We start from the raw sequence: 27349 nt of genomic DNA, 5'->3' as shown, positions 1-27349 counted from the left end.
TCAATGATCAATATGTGGTTGATGATCACTTAAAGAAAACAGCTGTATACATATGGAGTGCCAGGCCTGATCCATCTTTCTCTTTCTCTCTTTTTCTGTTTGTGTGTCTCTCTTAATTATAAACATGTTTTTCCTTCTCTGTGGTTCTCATGTGTGCATTGCAGAATTATGTAACTCATAAATTAAAAAAAAAAATTTAAATCTCCCTCCTCCTCCAGTATGAAGAAAGAGATAAAGTGGTACCATATGGAAGTTTTCCTGTTGCTCTGAGAGAGCCCACCCACTGATCGTCTTCTTGTCTCAGTGCATCACTGTGCAATTCTCTAGGATACATTTCCATGAATTTTCAGGACATTTGAAATTCATGATGAGTCCTAGATAGGTGAAAATGTAGTTGTAGAAGGAATGTTTTAAATTTCTTTGGACATTTGAAGTGTTAACCTTCAAAGGGGCTCATTTCCCACCTCTGCCCATGTCAAAACTCTTTCTCCTCCTTATTCTTCCTAGCTTTTCCCTATTCTTCCTCTCCCCTCCCCTTGCTTTTTCTGTGTCTTCCTCCAAATCATTGCCAGTACTTGGCAGTGTCAAGTAATCTCACTAGAGCTAGTGTGTAAGCTAGAATCTTCCTCTCTGGCTTTATTGAAAACATATTGAGAAATAAAAGGACATTTTAGTTTCTTCCTTTGAAAAAAGACTGCAAAATCCAGAGCAGGAAAAGCAAGAACAGCCTACCTAGGGATCAGTGAAACACCAGACACCTGCAGTGTAAATCAGAAATCCTCACTATTACCAATTCTTGACGACCATAGATGATCAGAAAGTTCTGCGCTGAGACCAACTTTCAAGGTTCAGGAGGTTACTGAAAGTAATTTCTGCTATAATCAAGCTTTTCTTTTCCTATGCACTTAGAAATCAGAATTTACCTTGGCAAGGGTTCAGTGATAATTTTCTATGCAACACAGGAAAAGGGGTCAGGAGAGGCACAGATACATTGTGGGGGAGGTGATAATTTACAGCTATTACGGTTGGTGTCATATGCACTTGATTTCTTTCTGCAACATGAGCTGGCTGGAATAACAGCACACAGCAGATCTACATGGTGTGACCACCAGGTTTTGGTAAAGAAGAAAAAATCCAGGTGTTGAACATTAACCTGTGAATCCTGCTTCTGGTTCGAAGCAACAGATCCAGGCAGACTCCATTCAGTTCAGTTTCTTCATCTGTAAAGTGGGGGATGATAGCATCTACTTGAGATTTCTGCAAGGAGAAAAGGAGACAGTGTTTGCAGAGGCTTAGCTGATGTGTGGCATATAATGTTTAATCAATGGTCACTGTTGCATTTCCTTAAAAGCAAAAGTTACAGAAATAATGATTTAAGAATTCCTTAAAAAAAGAAAGTGAAAGTAGCTTCCCAAACGAATCCCAAAAGTTCAGTCTACTCCATGTCTGCTGTCTTCCTAGTCTCCCTAAAGTCTGCCTTTGGAAATAGTGTGTGCAGGTGTCTCATCTGCTGCCCCACCCCCTACCCAAACAAGGGAAATGAGTTGGGGAGTGGGATAGTCACTGAGCGGAGGGTGGCTGTGTTTGTAAATCAAGCTTGGGCTGAGGAGAGAGATTGGATTTTCTGAAGAAGTTCTCTCATTTAGGACCAAGACTGTCATTCAGAATAGAAGGTACCAGCTCATGCAGTCACCTGTGAGTTCATGAGATAAAGCCCCTACTGAGACGATAAGACCATGTCTGGACATGGTCAGAGGAATCACTAGTGTTTGAAGGAATTACTATCTTGGGAACTGATTTTATTTGGGAACAAAAGTATTGAAGTTCTATGGGACATTGTAGTTTGTCCTTTGGCTCACAGGAGAGACAAAATGGGCTTAGGTTTGGGTTTAATGTAGTCCCTTTTAAAACACAAACTATATGAACACAACAAATATTAGATGCAGCATCTGACAGCCTTTGACTGAAGTGTTAATCATCTATGACCATTTGGGCATCTGGACTCTGGCCCCAGCAAAATCCTGAGCAAATCATCAGCATTTCCTCTTGCTGCAGGCATCTTTTTTTCTTTTTTATCCTATTATTATATAATTGTATTATATATAATATATTTATACTATATAATATATACCCTATTATAGTATATTAAAATATTATTTTAATATTATTCCTGAAGCTTCCTTTTTTGTTTTCATTTTCAATTATCTTTATGTACAGAAGATCAATTTAGTATATAGTAAGTAAAGATTTCAACAGTTTGCACCCACACAGAAACACAAAGTGTAAAGTACTGTTTGAGTACTAATTATACCGTTAATTCACATAGTAAAACACATTAAGGACAGAGATCCTACATGGGGAGTAAGTGCACAGTGACTCCTGTTGTTGATTTAACAATTGACACTCTTATTTATGGCATCAGTAATCACCCGAGGCTCTTGTCATGGGCTGCCAAGGCTATGGAAGCCTCTTGAGTTCACCAACTCCGATCTTATTTAGACAAGGCCATAGTCAAAGTGGAAGTTCTCCCCCAGCCCTGAAGCTTTTTTAACTGGACTATATTGTTGGCCCTGCTTTCCGATTCTATTTTGGATGCCTATATATTTACTGTATTTGCTCTCAGCAAATGTACTTGTATGCTTAAATGTTTGGTTCAAACTTTCCCATCTATGAGGGTATTTCAGAAAGTTTACACAAAATGGAATTAAGAGATATATTTATTTTCATGCCAAAATTTTTGAAATCTGTGTAATTTTTTTGAAATATGTATGTTTACAAGCTTTTTGAAGGCCCCTAAGGTGGATGCTCGTCAGAAGCTACAGTTTGTTGTAACAGAAATGTGTTTCAGAAAAGCCTTCTTGTTTGCTTGCAACAAGAAAGTAGGAAACTTCTTGAGTAGGAAACTTCTAGGAGACATAAAATCATTTGTCCCTGTATTTCGCTGCCAATCTTATGCAGAAAGCTAAGTTGGCATCCAAATGATACTTCAGATTCTATCTGAAATGACATTTAGCCACTAAATATATGTAACCATTTGAAAAAGCATAGGATACCATGACTTAGATATTTATGCTGTAAAATTTTATATAAAGTTTCCTGTGCATAATACACATGGCAAGTCTTTTGTAAGTATTTATGGAATGACTGAATGGAGTTGTACTATCTACTTCCAGCACCTGGGACAGGTTGGTTTGATTTTCCAAAGCTTCCAGTCTTTTGAGGGTCAATGCTTTTGTGACATTCAGTTAACTATGGATGATTAGGAAAATGATCATGTTTTCTAAATCCTTACTTTCTGTTTCTATTTATGTCTCTTTAAGGACCAGTAAAAATAATGGTTCACTGATGGACACTAGATGGCAGACTACATCAAGTTGCACTTAGAGGGGATGGTTAGAACTGAAACTGGAAAGATGAGCTTGGAGGGGAGGAAGAGTAGGGTGGGTAGTATCAATATGTTCCTCAATCTGCACACATGAAATGCATGTCATTTGTATACCTTAAATAAAATTTTTAAAAGATGTTATGTTGTTATTCAGTTGTGAAGTCTTCTTTACCATTCTAAGAAAGTTAAACTTTGTGCCATCAAAACGGAGACTAGTCTGAAAGGGCTGCTTGCTGTTGTCTTCCTGGCTTTGCATTGTGGATTAACTTGTTCAAAACTTCTGTGCTGATTAAATGTTTGATCATACTTGTATTTATGGCACTATTTCAGCTTTGAAGCTATTGGTATGTCACATAAGTTGTTCTATACTTTTTTTTTTTTTTTTTGGTATTAGGTAATCTTGTTTTTAGAAACTTGACTTTCTATGGGTTAAGGACCACTTTGCGTATAGATTGCCAATCCCCTCTTCTCTATATTGTGTTTGTTGCCGTTTGGGTTGGTCCCATTTTACAGCAGATTTCTAAGAGACCAGAATTGATCTGTAAGCCTCCTGCCTTTTGCTGTCCTGTCTCACACTGCCTTTCCAGTCACCAGGTTGCAAGATGCTACGAGGACGTAGAACCAAACTGGGCAGGCTGGGGGTCAGCCTCTCCAGAGGACTTCACCACAAGGCTGTGATGGCCCTCAGGCGGGAGGATGTGAATGCCTGGGAGAGAAGGGCACCTCTGGCTCCCAAACACATCAAAGGGATCACCAACCTGGGATACAAGGTCTTGATACAGCCTTCAAATCGGCGGGCCATTCATGATAAGGTAAATATGTCCCATTTTTAAAATAGGTGGGAATAAGATAAAGTTACGTATGAAAATTAAGTACCTCCTGAGTAAAAATAAAATTTTTATTAATATGACTTTACTTTCTTTACCTTGATAAAAGTATTATTTTTTTAATCACATTCCGTGCTTTCTCCAGGTGAGGAATAAAGAACGTGATATTTTTCAGTCATTTTTTTCTTACTACGTGGCCCTGTTTCTGGGACTAGGGAGAGAAAAGCCAATAAAGACATCATTCTTGCATGTCTTTCCTTTTCTAAAAATATTTATTTTTTATTATTTGAAAGGCAGAGTTAGAGAGGAGAGAGAAAGAGGGAGAATCTTCAGTTTGCTGATTCACTCCCCAAATGGCCAGGCCATTTGGCTGGGCCAGGCCAAAGCTCAGAGCCAGGAGCTTCTTCTGTGTCTCCCACTTGGGTGCAGGGGCCCAAGCACTTGGGCCAAATTTTTGTTTCTCAAGCAACTGATGATGATAGCGTCCATTGATAACCTTCACCTGAATCTGTTTTCATGTCAAGTTCTACAAAATGATGATTTTCTGATTTTAGTGTCCCTCTGAGTTACAGAGAGAGAATCTTTCATCTACTGTTTCACTCCCCAAATGGATGCAATGGCCAGGGCTGGGTCAGGCTGAAGCCAGGAACCAGGAATTCCATCCACGTTTTTCACACGGGTAGCAGAGGCCCAAGCAACTGAGCCGCCGCTGCTGCATTAGCAGGGAGCTGGATTGGAAGTGGAGCAGCCAGGATGGGCACTGGTGCCCATATGTGATACCGGTGTCACAGAGGCAGCAGCTCAACTGCTACACCACAGCCCAGGGCCCTGCTGGCTGCCATTCTGCTTAAGAGAGGAATCTTCTCTTTGTTTTCCCCTTCTCTTTTGCCCTTTTGAATATCATTATGGAATCATGGACATTTTTCATTCAAATCCACTAACCATGATTCTTTTTAATGTCCTAATTATCTTAAATTTGGTTAGGGAAGAGTCCCTTCAAGGTGGCGCCTATGTTCTTTGGACACGTGTCCATTTTTCTTTGAGCTTTCTTGTTTTCTGGAATAACATACTATCCTATCCTCCCTTGTACTAGTCCTGCCCTTTACAGGAAATTAACCATTTCACCAAGGAGCCCTGGTTTATTTTAGGTATAGAAACCAAGATCTGCTACCCAGTGTACTTATTCCTATGGAGAATAAGTAGTGTTTTTAGTCCCTTTTAGTACACAGAGCTTATAAATAAACAGAAGCGGAAACACAACCCCCCCCCCACATCATTTAATCATGAGTCAATACTGATATTTCTAATTAAAAATTAACATAGATTTTTCTTACCTTTAAAATTTTATATTTGTATCTATTTTATTCAACAGTAATTATCTTATTTCTCCATAATATTAATGCCTATTTTTTAGCTTTATCCTGTATGTTTAAAATAGTTTCAGAATCACAGTGCTAGTATTAAAACTAACAAGTCTGTTAAAGTTTAATATTTCTTGCCAATAGAATGTATCTCACAAAGAATACTAGAGTGCTATGTTCAAAAAGTTGTTTGAACTTTTTTTTTTTTTTAAAAAAGATTTATTCATTTATTTGAAAGAGTTACACAGAGAAGGGGAGAGAGAGAGGTCTTGCATCTTCCATCCGCTGGTTCACTACCCAATTGGCCACAATGGCCGGAGCTGCGCTGATCCAAAGGCAAGAGCCAGGAGCTTCTTCCGGGTCTCCCACGAGGGTGCAAGGACCCAAGGACTTAGGCCATCTTCTTCTGCTTTCCCAGGCCATAGCAGAGAGCTGGATCAGAAGAGGAGCAGCCAGGACTTGAACTGATGCCCATATAGGATGCAGCGGCTTTACCCGCTACACCACAGTGCCGGCCTGTGTTTGAACTATTTTTATGTGTGGTGACATTATTATTCTCATATTCATCTAGATCCACCCATATATTATTGTTCTTGTTCAGTTTTAATGTTTGCTTTTAACTTTTTAATTTAATTTTTTTAATAAGTATAGCATTTACAAACTCTAGAGGTTAAATCTTGCTCTCATTTTAATACCCTGAATTTCATTCCAACCTACCTCAAAAGTTACTTTAGGGCCGGCACCGCGGCTCAGTAGGCTAATCCTCCGCCTTGCGGCGCCGGCACACCGGGTTCTAGTCCCGGTTGGGGCACCGGATTCTGTCCTGGTTGCCCCTCTTCCAGGCCAGCTCTCTGCTGTGGCCAGGGAGTGCAGTGGAGGATGGCCCAAGTGCTTGGGCCCTGCACCCCGTGGGAGATCAGGATAAGCACCTGGCTCCTGCCTTTGGATAGGCGCAGTGTGCCGGCCATGCCGGCCATTGGAGGGTGAACTAACGGCAAAGGAAGACCTTTCTCTCTGTCTCTCTCTCTCTCTCACTGTCCACTCTGCCTGTCAAAAAAAAAAAAAAAAGTTACTTTAGTTTTTGACCTCATTCTCATTTTCTTTTTTTTTGAAAATAAACATTTGTGTGTGTATGTATGAGTGTGTGTGCATATTCTTATTTTTCCTTGTCTGTTTATAGAAAACTGCATACTATATATATTCTTTCTCCCCTAGTTTTGTTTAGTCAGGTACATATCTTGGACATCACTCCGTGTCATTTCAAAGACATGTGTTTCATTCTTTTTAATTCCCCTGTGCTAATCATTCCATTCCATGGATTTATCATGGTTTATTTAAGCAGTCTACTAGGAATGAGCAAAATGGACTGTTTTCAAAGAAACCAGGTAGAAAGTATATGTTCATTTTTTTTTTTTTTACTGTCTCTTCTATCCATTTCTACTTTCTTTTGAAGTAGATTCCTAACCAACTTACCTTCATTTTATTCAACTGCTACCATAGTAGTTCTTTTAATTCTGCCTGGGTCATGCTGTCCCTTATTCAACAATCATACAGGACTGTCCTATGCCTGTGTAGCAGCTATGCAGTCTCACTTACATGTGTCAGACTTGGGTTTCCCATTGGTAGAATTGTATCTACCTCATGGGAATTTTAGGAGAATTGAGTAAGACAAGTCACACAAAGAGCTTAGCAAAGCACACATTAATTTGTTAATAAATATAAATGATGATGATGATTATTATCTGATGGAACTCATATAACCTCTGATGATATTCAATCTACTTTTACAAATCAATTTACTCATGTTCCCTAAACATTGCCTCATTTTCCTGCCTCTACATTTGTGTAGATCCTTCATTGCCTCTTGTATTTCCCATCTCAATCTCTCCAAATCCCACCCAACCTTTTAGATTAATTTTAATTTCCATATTTCTATGATCATTCCACTTAGGAATTCTAAATATTTATTAAACTAATGCATCATCTACATTCTGTTATTCACAATGTTCTTTTGAATTTGGCTTCATTTACTGTGCTCTTGACTTATTTTTACTATATTTTGTGAGCCCCTTGTAGCAAGGATCTTGTCTTTGTGTTTTATCATCTCATCAATAGCATAGTCTCCTGTGCAGATTAGAACAATAATAAATAATAATTGAGCAAATAAATAATAAACTTTGGAGATGCATCTTATCTTTCAAAAACCCAGTCGAGTAAGAAATCAATATTTGACATTGACTACTCCAGTGTATTGTTGTAGGACATACACATTTTTTAAAGATTTATTTATTTCGAAAGTCAGAATTACAGAGAGAGAGGGAGAAACTCAGAGAGAGAGAGAGAGAGAGAGAGAGAGAGAGAGAGAGAGATCGATCGATCTTCCACCTGCTGGTTCACTCCCCTGGTGGTCACAGTGGCCAGCATTGGGCCAGGCCAAAGCCTGGAGCCAGGAACTTCATCCGGGTCTCTCATGTGAGTGGCAGGAGGATTAGTAGGGATCTGGATCAGAAGTGGAGCAACCAGGACATGAACTGAAGGCTATATGGAATTTTGGCATTACTATCAGCAGCTTTACCCACCATGCCACAAGAGAGGCCTCTAAATATACATTTTATAAGAATGTTTCAATAACATGTTAGTGGTTATGACCAAACTATAAAGTGTTCGTTAAGTGTTTGTATACGTTGAGTTTTCTAATTTTTTTCACTATAAAAGTCAAACATGATATATTTATCTTTAGCCAGTAAGTCCAAAATTAGAAGTTGTTGTTCTGTTTTTTTGTTCTAATCCACACAGATTTTATGCCTTCAAAATTGTGTCTTTATTTTCTACACATTTTGTTAAAGAGAATATGAATACTACAAATCAGGAAATAACCTTTAAAATTACATTCCCAGGAATATGTCAAAGCTGGTGGGATTCTTCAGGAGGATATTTCTGAAGCTTGCTTAATTCTGGGAGTTAAAAGACCTCCAGAGGAAAAGTTAATGTCCAAGAAGACTTATGCATTCTTCTCCCACACGATAAAAGCTCAGGAGGCCAATATGAGCTTATTGGATGAGATTCTGAAACAGGTAATCAGTGACTAAGATTCATAAAAACCTAGCATGCATATTTTAATTCTCAAATAGAGTTTTTATTTTCTTTCAGCATCTAGGAAATGCATCAAGTTACTGACCTCAATAGGTGAGGTGATCCACGAATTAGTCTTTAATATTCTGCTGCTCTTTAGGGCCCCTCTGCTATGAGGGTTTGGAGTTTGTAAAAAGAAGAAACAAATGTATTTTGTTTCTATTATAATCTGAAATGGAAAAAATCATAAAATGTTTTTCCATGAACATTTGCTAATTTATAAAGGCCAATTGGTCAGATACTACCACATATAATTTTATTGATGAAAAGGACTTCAGGGATTGTGTTAATCTACCAATGCTATTTTTCAGAGGGAGCTCAGAGAGGTGAAGTGACTTGACTGAGGTTGCACAGCTCTGTAGTGCTAGAACTGGACTGGAGATGATTTTTACATTTAGTATTCATAAGGGGATCATGAATAGTATTCATTAAAATTCAATAGCATGCATTAGTATTCATAAGGGAGAAAACTTTCTGCAGATGTAAATACCCTGGAAAAACTAGAGTTCATGGTACAGACTATTTGTTAGGCAATGTTTTCTGAGGGCCTACAGTGTGTCTAACGCTATTCACTGCCATGAAAGAACAAAATAACAAACTAACCCTGTCTTCCCAGAGCTTACATTCCAGTGGGAGGAGATGGTTGAGAAATGCACAGTGTACCTCCCATGCACTTGGTGACATGCATAATGAGGAGGACTCTAATACTGGTGTGAAAAGGAGCCCTGGGCTGGTTTAAATGGAGTTTAAGTGAAGTGGTCAGGCTGGACTCATGGTGAAGATGGTGTCTTAGCGGTCACTTGAGGAAGGTGAAGCACCGAGTCAAGTCCATCCGGGGAGAGCTTTCCAAACACAAAGAATAGTGGTGCAAAGGCCTGCGGGTCCTTTGAGTGGGGGGTGGAGTAGATCATGTACTAAAATGCTTACTCTTCCTGAAGTGCAGATAATGGTGGTGGGAAGAGAAATGCAAAACTGATCAAAAGACTGTCACTCTAGACCCAGTCCAGATCATAGACTCCAGATGAGGGTGTTGCACCTGAATAGTGGAAGTAGACGTTGTGATACATGGATGAATCCTGCATGTGTTTTGAGATGAATCCTACAAATTTCACTGGTGAAATGCAGGTGGCATATGAGAAAAGCTGAAGAAGCAGGGATGACTGAGGTGTCAGCCTGAGCCATTTGGAGGAGTTGCCGTAAATGGAGACGGTGCTGCTGTAGAAGGAGCGGACTTTGTTGGGAAGAGCAGAGTTGAGGTTAGGGCCTGTAAAATTAATGTGCCATTAGGTATTCAAAGGAGCCAACTGGGCTATTGGATAGGAGTCCACAGCACAGAAAGGCAGTTTCTCCTGACATATATTTTGTAGCTGTAAAGTATAGGTGGTACAGGAAGCTATGAGATTGGGTGTGTGTAGACAGAGAAGTCATCCAAGGTCAGTTTCCTAGGGTAAGAATAGAAGGTATTAGAAAAGTAGTCTGGAATTTGAGAAAAAGGTGTAGGATGGGAGAGTTCACAAACAGCAAGAGAAACAAAGGAACATATATGTTTAAAGCAATAAAGATTGCTTTCCTAACAATTTCCAGTCCACTAGACCTAGGCAGTAGTTAATTTGTAGTATTTCTGAGGAGTGGATTAAAAAATGATTAGTGGAGGCCGGCGCCGTGGCTCACTATGCTAATCCTCCACCTGCGGCACTGGCACTCTGGGTTCTAGTCCTGGTTGGGGCGCCGGTTCTGTCCCGGTTGCTCCTCTTCCAGTCTAGCTCTCTGCTGTGGCCCAGGAAGGCAGTGGAGGATGGCCCAAGTGCTTGGGCCCTGCACCCCATAGGAGACCAGGAGAAGTACCTGGCTCCTGCCATCGGATCGGCGCGGTGCGCCGGCTGTAGCAGCCATTTGGAGCGTGAACCAACGGAAGAAAGACCTTTCTCTCTCTCTGTCTCTCTCACTGTCTAACTCTGCCTGTCAAAAAAAAAAAAAAAAAAAAAAGATTAGTGGAACTAATATGATGAGATGAATGTTCTACCTTAAGCAAAAATATCTTTTAAAACTAATTAACCCCTCCGTGCCTTCTTTTTTTTTTTCAAATTTTTATTTAATAAATATAAATTTCCAAAGTACAACTTTTGAATTATAGCGGCTTTTCCCCCCATAACCTCCCTCTCACCCACAACCATCCTATCTCCTGCTCCTTCTCACATCCCATTCTTCATCAAGATTCACTTTCAATTATCTTTATATACAGAAGATCAACTTAGTATATACTAAGTAAAGATTTCAACAGACTGCACCCACACAGACACACAAAGTATAGAGTACTGTAAAACTAATCTTTTTGTTATATGCAATTTTATTCTTACATTCAAGAAAATTGATAAAAACAAACTGGACAGGGATGATTTGTGATAGCATTTGTAGCTAATTACTCAGAGTTGGATGAATGTTAATATTCATAATTTATGAACATGGTAAAACTTGAATGTTCTTTGTGGAAATAAACATTAACAATAACATAAACTTAAAACATTCTATAATTACAGTGTATGAATAGCTTATAAGCATAAATTAAGTAGGCTTTCTCAAGAGAAAAGAAAGATATCCAAAAAAAGAGGAAGAATGTTACTTCTGGGAAGGCAAGGAAGAGACATGCAGGCAGCATGTGCTACTTTAAATTTTTTTTTTTTCATTTTATTTGAAAGAGAGAGAGAAGCTCTTATCCACTGGTTCACCAAATGCCCACAATTACCAGTACAAGGTTGACCTGAGCCAGGAGCCAAGAACTCCCTCCATGTCTCCCAGATGGGTGGCAGGGACTCAGGTACCTGAACTGTCGTCCACTGCCTCCCAGGGTGTGCTTAGTGGGAACCTGGATTGGAAGTGGAGGAGCTGGTACTTGAATCAGGAACTCTGATAAGGAATGCAGGTATTTCCAAGTGGTACCTTTTTTTTTTTTTTTTTTTGTTTTGTTTTGTTTTTTTTTTTTTTTGACAGGCAAAGTGGACAGTGAGAGAGAGACAGAGAGAAAGGTCTTCCTTTGCCGTTGGTTCACCCTCCAATGGCCGCTGCGGTCCACTGATCCAAAGGCAGGAGCCAGGTACTTATCCTGGTCTCCCATGGGGTGCAGGGCCCAAGCACTTGGGCCATCCTCCACGGCACTCCCAGGCCATAGCAGAGAGCTGGCCTGGAAGAGGGGCAACCGGGACAGAATCCGGTACCCCGACCGGGACTAGAACCCGGTGTGCTGGCGCCACTATAGGCAGAGGATTAGCCTATTGAGCCGCAGCGCCGGCCCCAAGTGGTAGCTTAAATACTCTGTCAAATGTTCACCCAAACATATGCTATTTTTTAAAAAAAATTAAAAAAAATTTTATAATAATAATATATTTATATTTATAATAATAAATATTTATTTATTTATTTGAGAGGTCTTCCGTCCATTGGTTCACTTCCCAATGGCCGCAATGGTCAGAGCTGTGTTGATCCGAAGCCAGGAGCCAGGAGCCAGGAGCCCCTTCTGGGTCTTTTACATGGGTGCAGGGGCCAAGGGCTTGGGCCATCTTCTGCTTTTCCAGGCCATAGCAGAGAGCTGGACTGGAAGTGGAGCAGCCTGGACTAGAACCGGTGTCCAAATAGGATGCCAGTGCTGCACGTGGAGTATTAACCTACTGCGCCACAGCACCGGCCCCATCGTGTGCTATTTTTTAAAGTGAAGCTTACTTGCAAAAGGATGGAGTGAGAGCAGGAGCAAGCAAGCAAGAGAGAGAGAGGTGCAGACAGAGATTTCTTTTTTCAGGTAGAAGAGACCTGGGTGTCCTTAGAATGGCTGTGGGGCAATGCCAAGAGGGAGGCTGCAGCATGGAGGTAATAGTTCAAAAAGAGTGGTCTTGGAGGATGTGGTAAAAAACTGAGATTGTCTCACAGGGATCACTTTGGGGAGGGGTCTATTTTCTTTGAGACAACGAGGAAGAATAGGAGGATGCATGTGGCAGCAGATATAGTTCTGGTTGTGTGGGAGGAGGGTGAAAAGGGAAATCCTGCCTTTATTGACTCATTGGCTGCGATCAAGGGGTGTTTATCTACCAGGACTGTTCTTTCATCTCTAACTGTAAGCCTACAATTGATTTGTGACCTAGAATTTTTTAGTTATTTCATGGTGTACCTGATAGGTTAGCAAGTCGAGATGTAATTTTTTTAAAGAGGGAAAACACGCAGAATACTAAGAAGCTTGTATGTGTGGTTTACACATTGAAATTTAACTCAATGGATCTGGTTGGAAAATTTGTCTTCCCTTCTCCAGGAAATCCGACTTGTTGATTATGAGAAAATGGTGGACCACAGAGGAACACGGGTGGTGGCGTTTGGACAGTGGGCAGGGGTTGCAGGTAGGTGCGCCAAGGCTTTTGCATCGTGTCACTCACCTTCTAGTTTGCCTGGGGAGTAACTGGGATTCTTCCTTTGTGAGTCAAGGGACTGGAAATGTTTATTTTCACAGATAAAAATGGGAATGTGTTGAAGGGTGATGCATATAAGAGGAAGAGATGTAGCAGTTAAATCATTAAAATATTTTATTACAAAAAGTGGAAAAAGAGCAGGAGGAAGGATAGAATTGTGAGCAGGCTCTGACTTTTTGGTAGTTCCATGTGGAAGGCTAGGTCAACTCGGTAATGAGACATTGTAAAGTAGAAGGCAGGGAAGAAGAGAAAGGGGAGAAAAAGTACAAGGGCAGGAATCGACAAAGGAACAGTCTACAAGGGAAAAAAGCTGGAGTTTGGGGAAAAAAAAAGAACTGCCTGACTATTGTCTCAGACTGTACTTTGAACCTTCCTTAGTTGAGAAACACCGCAAAAGGTTATATCTCTGTATCCAATTAAACTACTTGAGGTCTTATAAAGGAGGTAGAGATCTTCACATTATCTGTTGGCCTTGTTACGTAGAAGTGGAAGGTTTCTCATTGTGATTACTTCATGGTTGTCTCATCTTAACCAGCTTGCTTTTGCCTCCTTTGGAATAAATGCTTAGTAAATGACATTTCTCAATAACTATGGGTAATAGTATCATATCATTTAGTTGTATAAAACATTAGATTATTTGGAATCCTAAGGTACTTGTGCAAATTCCGCTCTTTCTCTTTCTATCATTTGCTCAAAAATTTTCACTCAAATATGTTGGAAAACTTTTAGTATTATATGCTTTTGGAAATGATAATTTCAGAAAATTCATATATTTTAGTTATTATACTTTAATCCACCTGCTACAGCGATAGTAAAGGCATCTAAGTAACATCTAAGTAAACTTTTTTTTTTTTTTTTTTTTTGACAGGCAGAGTGGACAGTGAGAGAGAGAGAGAAAGGTCTTCCTTTTGCCGTTGGTTCACCCTCCAATGGCTGCCGCGGCTGGCACGCTGCGGCCGGCGCACTGCGCTGATCCGATGGCAGGAGCCAGGTGCTTCTCCTGGTCTCCCATGGGGTGCAGGGCCCAAGCACTTGGGCCATCCTCCACTGCACTCCCTGGCCACAGCAGAGAGCTGGCCTGGAAGAGGGGCAACCGGGACAGAATCCGGCACCCCGAATGGGACTAGAACCTGGTGTGCTGGCACCGCAAGGCAGAGGATTAACTTAGTGAGCCGCGGCGCCGGCCCTAAGTAAACTTTTGAAACATAAAACTTTTTTATGGGGCTGGCGCTGTGTCTCACTTGGTTAATCCTCTGCCAGCGGCACCAGCACCCATATGGGTGCCGGGTTCTAGTCCCCGTTGCTCCTCTTCCAGTCCAGCTCCTTGCTGTGGCCCTGGAGGGCAGTGGAGGATGACCCAAGTGCTTGGGCCCTGCACCCGCATGGGAGACCAGGAAGAGGCACCTGGCTCCTGGTTTCAGATCGGCGCAGCGCCAGCCAGAGCGGCCATTTGGGGGGTGAACCAGCGGAAAGAAGGCCTTTCTCTCTGTCTCTCTCTCACTGTCTATAACTCTACCTGTCAAATAAAAAAAAAAAAAAACAAACTTTTTTTATGTAAAGCCAAAGTTATTTAACTCCCACTCTATAGCTTTTTAAAAACTAACCATAAGTCAGCTCTCTTAAAGTAAAAGAAATAAATTTCTTAGTATGGAATGAAAAGCCACCACAAAACACACCAAACACTGGCATAAGGGAACAGGTTTATTGTTGGGGGTGGGGGGGATCTGAGAGACTGGAGAGACAGGGCAAGAGAGAGAGCCTGTGTAGAAAAACAGGTCTTATTATAGCCTTGCAGAGATAAGGAAGCAAGAGCCGCAAATCCCATTAGGGTGGGGGTGGAATTGACACTTGTGGTTGGGTTATTTGGTCACCTGACTTCTAGTAAGCCAGGCTGGACTTAGGAACTGAGACTAAAACTTATTGTACAAGCTGGCAACTGGGCCAGAGCCTAAAATGGCACCCAAGGTTTAAGATGGTGCCTCAGATAAGAGGGCACCATTTTCACTGACATTCCCCCCTTTTATTTCTTATAAAGCAAGCCTTGTATAGAATTACATTGGGCCCAAGAGCCCAGGCAGGGGTGGAGGGATGATGATCTATCTTCTGGAGCTACTTTCTACTGGCAGGAGGCAGTGAGTTACTCTCCACTGGCATGGGGTGTTGTCTCAAGCCGCAATCTCCTGGACAGGGAGCTGAGTATATCCCTGTAGCAGCATTTATTTGTTTCTTTATCACTTCCTGTAAACATTTAAACAGACAGGGTTATATAAAGGCCAGGGTGAATAGAACGGCAAGTGGCCCTAGGAGGGGCATCAATCAAATAATGAGAGGATTCCATCGTGGAGAGGAAATGAGGGGGTCCCTGGACCCTAGTGAAGACTGTCTGATGGATGTGGTGATTTGTTGAAGGGTTTTAACATGTTGTTTCACCTGGTCTTATTGGCTAACGTAATAACAACACTGTTTTCCCAGAAAGATACAAGTTTCCGCTTTCTTAGCTGTTATAAGGTTTAAGGCCTATTTATTCTGTTGTACTACACCTACTTGTGAGGTGATTTGGTTTTGGAGAACTTGGATGGTGTCAGCTGAGGTCTCAATGGACCTAGTGACCTCCTCTTGGAACTGTTGGAGTTGTTTTTGGAGTCAGTTGGTCAAAATAGCGTTGTGGCCCAAAACTGTTCCTAAGATCACTACTGAGAAGGAAGCTGTGAAGCTGATTCCAACCAAAACCAGGAAAAAGGCTGCTTGTCTCTTGTGGGTAGAGGGGTTTGTCTGCAGAAAAAATTCTGAATAATCATACAACGTTAAGTGGGGGAGAGGACCACCAATACACACAATACACCAATACACAAGCTGGGAATAGAGTCCTGGATATAAGAGTAGAGGGTATGATTGCAAAAGTATGAGGTCCTAAGCAAATTAGACAGTCTAAAACAAAGGACAGAGTCATTGTTAGAAGACCTAAGAAAGGTGTTGTCTGAAACATGAGCAACTTTTCTCATTGAGAGGCAAATAGAAACTGAGAGAAGGGGCTTGATAATAATCAGGTGGGCTTTAAGGCCTTGACAATTATGAGGCCCAGACCTATCTATCTCTTCACATGGGGTACATGACAAGGGAGGTGTGCACCTCCTTACAGGAGGCAACTTGTTGGCTTTCATTACCTAACTGGCCTGGGAGGAGAGCTGGCCAGGTGAAGGCAGGTGGCATCTCTAACAGGAAATTTACAGTTCTGTCTGCAATGCTGCTGACCCTACTTGGCCGTCCCTCAACAGCAGTGGTCACTTTGGAAGCTGGGCAGAGTGGAGGGCTTTTAAGCTTGGAGCTAACAAGGTCTGTGGCTCTGACCCGGGAGTCCTTCAACTCCAGCACAGTTTCATTTCCAGTGACCTAACTCTTGGCTTGGCAGCAGCCCCGTATAAGCTGACTTCTGCTGAAGCCCTGACTTCCCACCTTGAAAACCAATGCAGTGGACTGGCCTGTTGGGTCTCCTTGATGGCAGATCACTGTGTAGAGCAGCCATTAATTTTTTATATTGACAATTTATAAAAACATGTTAGTAAACCCAAATAGCCTTTTCATAGAATATAAGGTGCTAAGAATACATTTAGACACATTTATCATTTGCCTTTACCCAATTTATATTTAATAGTTATACCTAGATTACTGAAGATGCTGATATATCATAACTCCATCTGAATTAAGGTAAAAATTGCATTTGTATGAAATTCTACTCTTTTTATAAAACTCTAACTATAAATCAATGACATCAAACCAAAGATTGCAAAATCCATTTTAGGGGGCTATCATAAGCACTGATTATCCATTGCTATAAGAAACCTGTTAAACCAAGTTGCAAAACAAGCTTGGCAATTTTTTGTTCACTATTATGTTAGGTTTAATGGGAGAAGGTATCCATCATAGCAGATGGGCAACCCTCCAGAGATTCCTAAGGAGAATCTGATAGGTGGCAGAATAGGGGCAATTATGGAAAAGGACATATGTCTAGAAGTAGTAATTAACCTGGTGAGCCTGCTGATTTGAAGGGCCAGTAGTCTTGATCATTATTTCACATAGGTTGAGAGAGAGATCTCTCAGAGTAATGTTGTAATAGGAGTGGGACCTCCTTTTTTTTTTTTTTTTAATTTTTGCTCTCTATGTGGTAGAGGACTTTATGGGTATAGAATTTCTGAAATTTCTCTCAGGACTTTATGGCCCTTTTAGTGCAGGGTGGGAGAGATGCCAAGGTGGCTAGGTTAAAAGAGAGGGTGGCAGAATGGAGGAAGAAGGTTTAAGGAGAGGCAGTTTTGGAAATTAACCCAGCTAGGAAATAACCACTAATGGGAGGAGGAAATTGAGTTTGTTGGAACTGAGGCGACCTGGTGAGGTACAAAAAGCATTTAGAGGAGTGGAGAGAGTCAGAGATCTTGTTGGGATTTGGGATCTGGAGTAAAAGAAAAACTCATTGAGGCATGGACTCCAAAACGCATGGCCTTGATCCTGTCTTACCTCAGGGTTTTGGAGGGCTAGTGTGTGGATGGAAATCACAGAGAATTTGGTGGTGAAGAAAGAGGTCTGGGGCTGTGTTTTATGGTTGGCAGGACTCCAGGATCCCAAAGCAGCTCAGATTCCCAAGGGAAGAGCAAGGTTGATGGAAAAGCCTGGATCCGAGTCACAGCACCAATGAAAGGCCACCACAAAACACACCAAACACCAGAGTAAGGGAAAAGTGTTATTTTGGGAAGGGGGTGCCCAACAAGCTGGAGAGAGAGGGCAAGAGAGAGAGCCTGTGCAAAAAAACAGGTCTTATTATAGCCTTGCAGAGATAAGGAAGTTGGAGCAGCAAATCCCCTTAGGGTGGGGGTAGAGTTGACATTTGTGGTTGTACCTTACTTCTAGTAAGCCAGGCTGGACTTAGGGCTGAGGCTGAAACTTACTGTACAAGATGGCGACCAGGCCAGAACCTAAAATGGTGCATGAGATTTAAGATGGTGCTTCAGGTAAGATAGCACTAACATGGAAGAAGTGATAAGATAGACCTTTAAGGTTACTCTTCCAAAGGCCTTTTAGGACTCACTCAAATAAGGGATTTGATTAGCTGGAGAGAATTAATATATCTGAAATAAGAAATAAGTTTGTTCAGAAATAAGTTGGTTATCAGAAATAAGTTGGTTCAGGAACCTGACAGCTGATGTCAGATTGGACATCCATATTTCATATTGGAGTACCTGAGTTTGAATCTTGGCTCTTGCTCCTGATTCCAGCTTCCTGCTAGTACAGATACTGGGAGGCAACAGTGAAAGCCTAAATGATTGGGTTCCTGCTATCCACATGAGAGACTTGGATTACATTCTAGCTTCCAGCTTTAGCCTTGGCCTAGCCCTAGCTATTGTGGGCATTTGGGAGTGAACTAGTGGATGAGAGCTCTCTCTTTGCCTATCTGGCCCTCTCTCTATCTTTGTCTCTTTGCCACTCAAATAAATAATTAGATAAAAATAAAAAAGTAAGGTAATGCGTTCAGAAATCAGCAAATTTAGAAGTAGCACCACATCTGTGAATAAGGTGTGGCTTTTATTCTTAGATGTGTATTCAGATAAGTAAAAACACAGTACAATGCCAATGCAAATTGCTATGGGTAGGACAACTAAGTGGACTGAGCTATTGGAAAGATTTCATTTAAACGTCCCTTTAAGCTGAGATTCTGGAAATAATTAAAGGCTATTCAAAGAAGTAGGGGAGGAAAAGTGAAATGCTTGAAACACAGAGGGAAGGATATAAAGAGCAATTTTTCAGAGTAGAAATAAGTTTAGTATAGTCAGCATGTATGGAGAGAGGGATATGTGGATTTGGAGAATATCTGGGTGTTGTAATTCACAGGTTCTGGTAATTGGTTGGATGTATGGGTGGGAGAAACATTGAAGATGATTTACAGGTTACTAACTTGAATAAAAAAATCAGTTTTCCTAGTACCTATATGAATGGAATAAGAAATGTAAATGAATTCAGCAAAAGGCAATAGATTAGTTGCTAAGTTGCTCTATTGAAGAGACACCATGAAACTGTAGCTTGAAGAAGATGGGAGTCCAGAGGTGAAAAGTCTAGGGCTGGTACAGTGAGGGGAAAACTCTGCTGCTGTCAGCACATGGTTTTCCATTTCTAGGTGACTGGTCTGGTTGTTGCTGTTTCCCAGTCAGGGAAATCAAAGCCAAGACAAGTTATTGCCATAGAAGTAATATTACATAAAGTTTTTAGCCAGAAGGAAAATGAAACCAGTTGGAAATATGGAACTAACAGAAGGAATAAGTATACTAGAAATGATCAAGTGTAAAGAAATATTAAAGATTTCCTATTTTTAAATTTTTCTTTAAAAGATAATTGAGAGTTTAGAAGAAACAGTATGTTGTGACATGTATAGCATTTGTAGAAATAAAACTTACATCATAAATAGGGCAAATTATTCCCCAAATGGCATGATATTATTTGATAGTAGACTATGATAAGTTGAAGAAGCATATTGTAACCTAGAAGAATCACTAAAACCAAAATAAAATGTTGGAGATGTTTTAATACTATAAAGTAAAAAATTCATGCAAATATACAAGAAAAGATAAAAGGTAACAAAGAACAAATGGGAGTAAGAAGAACACAAATAACAATGTGTAACTATGGTAATTTTTTTTGAAAAATTATTTTTATTTATTTGAAGGAATTGAGGCAGAGAGAAAGAGTGTATATGAGTGTTATCTCCCATGGGTAGTTTACTTCACTTCTAAAATTCCTACATCAGTCAGGACTGGGTTGGACCAGGGCCAGAGCCAGAGCCAGGAGCCATGAATGAAATCCAGGTCTCCCATGTGGGAAGCAGGAACCCAATTACTTGAGCCATCACTGCTGCCTTCCAGGGTCTACTGCTTCCTCCCAGAGCCAGGAATCTAACCCAAGCACCCTCTAGGGCACAAACATTTTAACCACTAAGCTGAACACCCACTCCTGCAATGTGGTGATTTAAAATTCAACTATATCAATAGTTATATCAATGGCCTAAAAACTCCAATTGAAATTGATTTATGTACTTGATCAAGTCACTGTTTCTCATAGTGTCCATTTCACTTCAACAGGTTTCCTTTTTGGTGCTCGGTTAGTTGTCACCAATCAGGGAGAACATATGATATTTGTCCCTTTGGGACTAGCTTATTTCACTCAGCATGATGTTTTCCAGATTCCTCCATTTTGTTGCAAATGACTGGATTTCACTGTTTTTACTGCTGTATAGTATTCAATAGAGTACATGTCTCATAATTTCTTTATCCAGTCTACTGTTGATGGGCATTTGGGCTGATTCCAGGTCTTAGCTATTGTGAATTGAGCTGCAATAAACATTAGGGTGCAGACCGCTTTTTTGTTTGCCAATTTAATTTCCTTTGGGTAAATTCCAAGGAGTGGGATGGCTGGGTTGTATGGTAGGGTTATATTCAGGTTTCTGAGGAATCTCCAGACTGACTTCCATAGTGGCTTAACCAATTTGCATTCCCACCAACAGTGGGTTAGTGTCCCTTTTTCCCCACATCCTCTCCAGCATCTGTTGTTGGTAGATTTCTGTATGTGAGCCATTCTCACCCGGGTGAAGTGAAACCTCATTGTGGTCTTGATCAGCCCTTGTCCAGACTGTTGATGAACAACTTAATACTTTATCTCTTTTATTATTTTTTTGTTCTACTTGATACTATTGGTTTAACTCTGTAATTAACACATAATTATTCTTAAGTGTTTAAATTTAACTGAAAAGTGATCTCTGTTAAATATAAGAGTGGGAATAAGAGAGGGAGGTGATATACAATTTGGGACATGCCCAATCTGACTTTCTCTAAATGGTAGAGTTAGAAACATGCCAGGGGATTCCAATTCAATCCTATCAAGGTGGCATGTACCAATGCCATCTCACTAATCCAAGTGATCAGTTTCACTTCACAATTGATCATAATGATAGGTCTAAGAGTCAAAGGGATCACATAAACAAGACTAGTGTCTGCAAATACTAACTGATAGAATAAAAAACGGAGAGAACGATCCAATATGGGAAGTGGGATACACAGCAGACTCATAGAATGGCAGATGTCCTAGACAGCACTCTGGCCTCAGAATCAGCTCTTAAGGCATTCGGATCTGGCTGAAGAGCCCATGAGAGTATTTTAGGCATGGAAAGCCAAGACACTCTGGCAAAACAAACAAACAAACAAACAAAAAAACCAAAACCACAAACCCTAAATGAAAGATCTCGGTGAGTGAGATCCCAGTGGAAAGAACAGGTCATCAAAGAAGGAGGTATCTTTCTCTGAAGGGATGAGACAGCTTCCACTTTGACTATGACCTTGTCTAAATAAGATCAGAGTCAGCGAACTCAAAAGGCTTCCGTAGCCTTGGCAACTCATGACAAGAGCCTAGGGTGATTACTGAGGCCATAAACAAGAGTGTCAATTTGTTAAGTCAACAACAAGAGTCACTGTGCACTTACTCCTCATGTAGGATCTCTGTCCTTAATGTGTTGTACAATGTGAATTAATGCTATAACTAGTACTCAAACAGTACTTTACACTTTGTGTTTCTGTGTGGGTGTGAACTGTTGAAATCTTTACTTAATATATGCTAAATTGATCATCTGTATATAAAGATAATTGAAAATGAATCTTGATGTGAATGGAATGGGGGAGAGAGCGGGAGAGGGGAGGGTTGCGGGTGGGAGGGAAGTTATGGGGAGGGACCATTGTAATCCATAAGCTGTACTTTGGAAATTTATATTTATTAAATAAAAGTTAATAAATTGATTTATGTATTTGAGAGAGAGAGAGAGATTGATTGATTGATTAACTGTGAACTGGGCCAGGGCTGGCCTACGCCTGATGAGGAGAGCTGGGAACTCAATCCAGGTCTCCCATGTGGGTGGCAGAAGCTCAACTACTTGAGCCATCACCACAGCCTCCAAGAGGCAGGTATGGGAACCAGAGGCAGGTATAGAACCCACGCACTATGATGTGAGATGGGGCCTCTTCAGCATCTTAACCAGCAGAACAAATGACTGCCTTGGAACTCCAATTTTTCAAAGAATAATGAGGTAAGATCCTATAATATTTTGTTTATAAGTTGTTCAATTTAAGTATAAAGATACAAGTAGAGGCTGGCACTGTGGCGTAGCAGGTAAAGCCAATGCCTACAATGCCTGCATTCCATATGGGCACCAGTTCGAGTTCCTGCTGCTCCACTTCCAATCCAGCTCTCTGCTGTGGCCTGGGAAAGCAGTGGGGGATGGCCCAAGTTCTTGGGAGAACCAGAAGATGCTCCTAGCTCCTGGCTTCAGATTGGTGCAGCTCCAGCCATTGTGCCCATCTGGGGAGTGAACCAGCATATGGAAGAACCCCTTCTCTCTCTCTGCCTTTGCCTCTCTGTAACTCTGTCTTCCAAATAAATAAATCTTTAAAAAAAGATACAAGTAAGTTAAGAAAAAAATGTTGAGGAAAGATATACTGTAAAAACACTAACTGTAAACAAGCTAGGATTGCTACATTGCTGTATTAGAGGAGGAACTGAATCAAGAGTACATTCTTAGTCTCCATTGGGGTGCCGGTTCTGTCCTGGTTGCTCCTCTTCCAGTCCAGCTCTCTGCTGTGACCCGGGAGTGCAGTGGAGGATGGCCCAGGTCCTTGGGCCCTGCACCCGCATGGGAGACCAGGAGGAAGCACCTGGCTCCTGCCATCGGATCAGCACAGCGTGCCGGCTGCAACGCACTGGCTGTAGAGGCCATTTAGGGGGTGAACCAACGGAAAGGAAGACCTTTCTCTCTCTCTCTCTCACTGTCTAACTCTGCCTGTCAAAAAAAAAAAAAAAAAAAAAAAGTACATTCCTTAAGGAGACAGGAAGTGAAGGGATCTGGAGCCAAGGTGGAGAGTCAAGTCTATAAAGAAGAAATTAACTTTGCCATTTGTCAAGATGAAAAGTGGAAGGAATACTTGGGGATGCAGCTGGGTTAGTGCATGTGATGGCAGAAAATAGAGGGCATGGATATGGTCTGCCATTGTGTAGTCCAAATCCCAGATGTAGAGATCTGTGCTTCCTCAGGACACTGAGCAGGTTGGAGAGTGTTCAGAGAGACAGTTTTAACTCCTCTCAACTAATGGTCTTTCTATTGGTCTGATTCTGCAATAGGGATGATAAACATTCTACATGGAATGGGTTTAAGGCTCCTTGCTCTGGGACATCACACTCCTTTTATGGTGAGATATGTTTAGTTTTTGAAAATGCGTAACATATTTTGTGAATGGAAAATATATCAGACGATGGACTAACTTGAATTGTGTGTGCTTGCTTTCAGCACATCGGCATGGCTCATAACTACAGGAACAGCAGTCAGGCTGTGCAAGCTGTCCGTGATGCTGGTTACGAAATCTCTCTGGGTTTGATGCCAAAGTCAATAGGTCCCCTAACATTTGTGTTCACAGGGACTGGAAATGTATCTAAGGTAAATTCCACCTTTCTTTTTACTGTAAAGCAGTCTGAAGCTCTGAAACAAACCTAAGTGATGTGGGCATTTGGTGGATATTTAAAATTGAAAGAAGGGTATTCTATTTCAGGCATTTTTCTTACCTATGAATTTTCCTCTTAGTGAAGAGCAATAATGGTCCAAACATTTTAATTGTTTTCAGTTAATTCTAAGCTACCACATGCTTGGGATGCTATACTTCTCTCTCTCCCTTTCTCCCTCTCCTTTTCTCTCTTTTTCAGTTTGAGTCATTATTAACAGTGTATAGGTTATCTTAGGCTAATGTGTTTTACCTCTATTACTGAGATGTCCAAATGTTTGGAAGTGACTCCAGGAGTTGCCAATAAGATACTAGGAAGATTAATTCAAGGCTGGAACTATACTTTCTTCCTCCTAAGGTGGTTTTGAGAATACACATGTAATCTTCCATATAAACTTGTAATTACCAAATAGATCTTTCTTCAAAGGAAATATTTCACAAACAGGATATCTTTGTTAGTTGTATATTGTGAAGTAGGCATCTTATTTTTTATCTTCCAGGAAACAGTGTCCTCATTTGGAGTAATTTTTGCAATGGGTTAAAAGTAAATATTTTTATATCCTCATTGCTAAACACTCTTGTTGCTAATTTGAGTAAGTTAGGTTAAAAAAAAAATAAAGCCCCCATAGCAATCGTGTTTTGGTTACACTGGAATGAAAGGTGACTCACGGCGGGCCATGTGCAAGCAGCTTGTCTAGAATTCTGTGTGTCTGCCTTGGCTACAGGGCGGAATGTGAAGTTATATAATTGTAGGGAAAATAGTGGGATATTTGCAGGAAATGGTGTTACCTTTTTCCCTGTTGTTGTTTAGATTTTTACTGATATATTACTTACAGGGAGCCCAAGAAATCTTTAATGAACTACCCTGTGAATATGTGGAACCCCATGAATTAAGAGAAGTTTCCCAAACTGGAGGTAAGGGGAGGAGAATGTAGCTGCATTTTTTACTGTTTTTAATAGTCCTATGTTGTAATATTTTATCATAGTGTATCCTTATCATTTGTCACCCACTATACTAATTTCTTTCTTCTCTGCAAGACCTCAGAAAGGTGTATGGGACAGTGTTAAGTCGCCATCATCATCTTGTCAGGAAAACAGATGGTGTCTATGATCCTGTAGAGTATGACAAATACCCTGAGCGTTACATAAGTCGCTTTAATACTGACGTGAGTATCCTATTTGAGACACTGTAGTTGGGCTATTAGGGAGAGAGATTATGCATGCGTATGTTGGTTCTCATTTCCTCATCTGGACTTGTGAATGCTTTGGATATCATGAGTTGGTCTTGGGAGATGCTGGTTTTTCACTAGAGCTTGGAATACTTGCTAGTGGCTTCGGTGGGTTCTGTGGGTTTGCCTCTACTTCATAGTCTCTTTTTTCACCTCAGTTCTGCATGTGCACAATTGGTCTAAACCTTTTCCTGTGGATATTTTCCGTATCATCTCAGTCTAATCAGTACTATTGGTGAAGAACAATGTCTGTGAGGTTTGATCTCAGCATCGGTTTCTCCTTTCCATGGCCAGAAATTGCGATCATGACTTCAGCCAGCCATCTTGAAATGCATGTGACTGAGTGCCTGGGGCCAGAGTGAAATAGTGTAGTTGTATAAGGACAGACTCATCTTCACTGTACCTATTTGTGAGTCAAATCACTGTGATGGGGCATGCTGGCCTTATCTTTCAAGAGTACAATTTATTTGTGTGTTCTTTAGTCATTGATCTTGTGGCAGTCCTCCAACAAAACAAACAATAAACACAAAAATGCCTATATTCCTTGTGAAATGAATGATTTAAGTAATTTTAACTATGTTTGAATAACAGCATTTTTAGGTTCTGGCCTACAATTTAGCTGTTTAAGTATGTACAGCACATTGCAAGGATTCTTTCCTTGAGCTTGAGGATGCTTGAGCTGCTTGAGGAACAAAAATTAGGAAACTAGAAATTTTTGAATCTAGTAAATTTCCATCCCTTCTTTTTTCCCCAATCACAGAAGTATTGGTGATTGGATGCATCCTAACACTTGTAATACATAGTTACCATGTATACATATGCATATCTATAGCACATTTCTCCATGGAGCTTACAGATGTTATCTGACTTAATCTTCATAGCATTCCTTGGAGGAATGGGGTACGTATTATCCCCATCTGGCAGGTAAGGAAAATAGAGCCCAGAGAAGTCAAGGTAGCATGATTTCAATCACACAGTATGTGTTTTTGAGTTGGAAATAGAATTTTAGGTCACTTGACTCTGTTCTTCCCTTTTCTATTAAATACATGATAAAATAAAAATGATAATATAGTATTTACTATGTTCATATATTTATTTCTCCTGGGGTAATTCCACAATGAAATATGGGTGGGTCTTTAATATCTTCCTTCAAAGATGACCACTGACTTGGAAAATAAGAAAGTCCTGTTAATTATTTCTCATGGACTTTGCTGGTACCTCTCATTCAGCAGGCTGTATTGAAAGAGAAAGCCATTTTCTATTTTGTTGAACTGGGAATTTGCTTTACAGATTGCACCCTATACAACTTGTTTAATTAATGGGATCTACTGGGAACAAAACACCCCTCGCCTACTAACCCGCCAAGATGCCCAGAGTCTCCTAGCCCCAGGCAAGTTCTCAGTGACTGGAGTTGAAGGCTGCCCTGCATTACCACACAAGTAAGGAGATTACTTCAGTGACAATGGCACTTTTTAATCGGCAGCATCTGTTATTAAGAGATCAGAGAATATGTTATACCGACACATCACAGGGCTTCACTGTTCTTTTAGATTTTATTTGTTGGGGCCGGCACAGTATGTTAAGCTTCCACCTTCAGCACCAGCGTCCGGTATGGGAGCCAGTTTGTGTCCCGGCTGCTCCACTTCCAATCCAACTCTCTGCTAATGGCCTAGGAAAGCAATGGAAGATGGTCCAAGTGCTTGGGCTCCTGCACCCCCATGGGAGACCCAGAAGAAGCTCCTGGATCCTGGCTTTGGATCGGCCCAGCTGCAAAGTGGGGAATGAACCAGTGGATGGAGGACCTCTCTCTATGCCTCTCCCTCTCTGTGTCTGTAACTCTGCTTCTCAAATAAGTAAATCTTCAAAAAATTAAATTTTATTTGTTTATTTATTTGAAAGGCAGGGAGAGAGAGAGAAAGAGGTCCTTGATTTGTTGGTTTACTCCCCAAGAATCGACAACAGCCAGGGCTCAGTCAGGATGAAACTAGGACCGTAGAGCTCAACTGGGGTCTCCCACATGAGTGGCAGGAACTCAAGTACTTGAACCTTCACCCACTGCCTCCTTAAGAGTTCATTATCATAAAGCTGGAATTTGGAGCTGAGCTGGGACTTGAACCCAGGCACACTGACATGGGATTCAGGTGTCCCAGGCAGCATCCTAACTGCTGTACCAAATGCCTGCCCCAGGCTTGATTTTTAATGACTACCTGTCTGCTTTATCTTATTCAGCCTCCTTGCAGCACTTGACACATTCCTGTCCCTGCTTGGAACTCTCTGCTTTTGCCTTCTGTGACTCCACACGCAGCTCCAAATCAACCTCCTCAGAGACAACTTCTCTGAATCCTCATTCCCTATCTATTCTGTTTCTCTCTTCTTTTCTATTCATGATCATTTAT

At 40.9% G+C, this 27349-nt stretch overlaps 1 protein-coding gene across 5 annotated transcripts in view; it reads left to right on the top strand.

The window, feature by feature from the left end:
• The window catches only part of AASS (aminoadipate-semialdehyde synthase), an 84528-nt gene that overhangs the window by 15946 nt on the left and 41233 nt on the right, over nt 1-27349 (top strand). For all 5 annotated transcript variants that reach the window (XM_017342716.3, XM_070071261.1, XM_070071260.1 and 2 more), the window contains 8 exons: nt 3973-4197; nt 8471-8647; nt 13000-13084; nt 23351-23418; nt 23517-23663; nt 24561-24639; nt 24763-24890; nt 26244-26392. In XM_017342716.3, coding sequence (XP_017198205.2) covers nt 3988-4197; nt 8471-8647; nt 13000-13084; nt 23351-23418; nt 23517-23663; nt 24561-24639; nt 24763-24890; nt 26244-26392 — 1043 coding nt within the window. In that variant the 5' untranslated portion in view covers nt 3973-3987. The remainder of the gene's footprint in view (nt 1-3972; nt 4198-8470; nt 8648-12999; nt 13085-23350; nt 23419-23516; nt 23664-24560; nt 24640-24762; nt 24891-26243; nt 26393-27349) is intronic.

This window comes from Oryctolagus cuniculus, chromosome 3, assembly GCF_964237555.1.
Source record: "Oryctolagus cuniculus chromosome 3, mOryCun1.1, whole genome shotgun sequence".
NCBI lineage: Eukaryota > Metazoa > Chordata > Mammalia > Lagomorpha > Leporidae > Oryctolagus > Oryctolagus cuniculus.
This window is presented reverse-complemented; position numbering and strand designations above follow the sequence as displayed.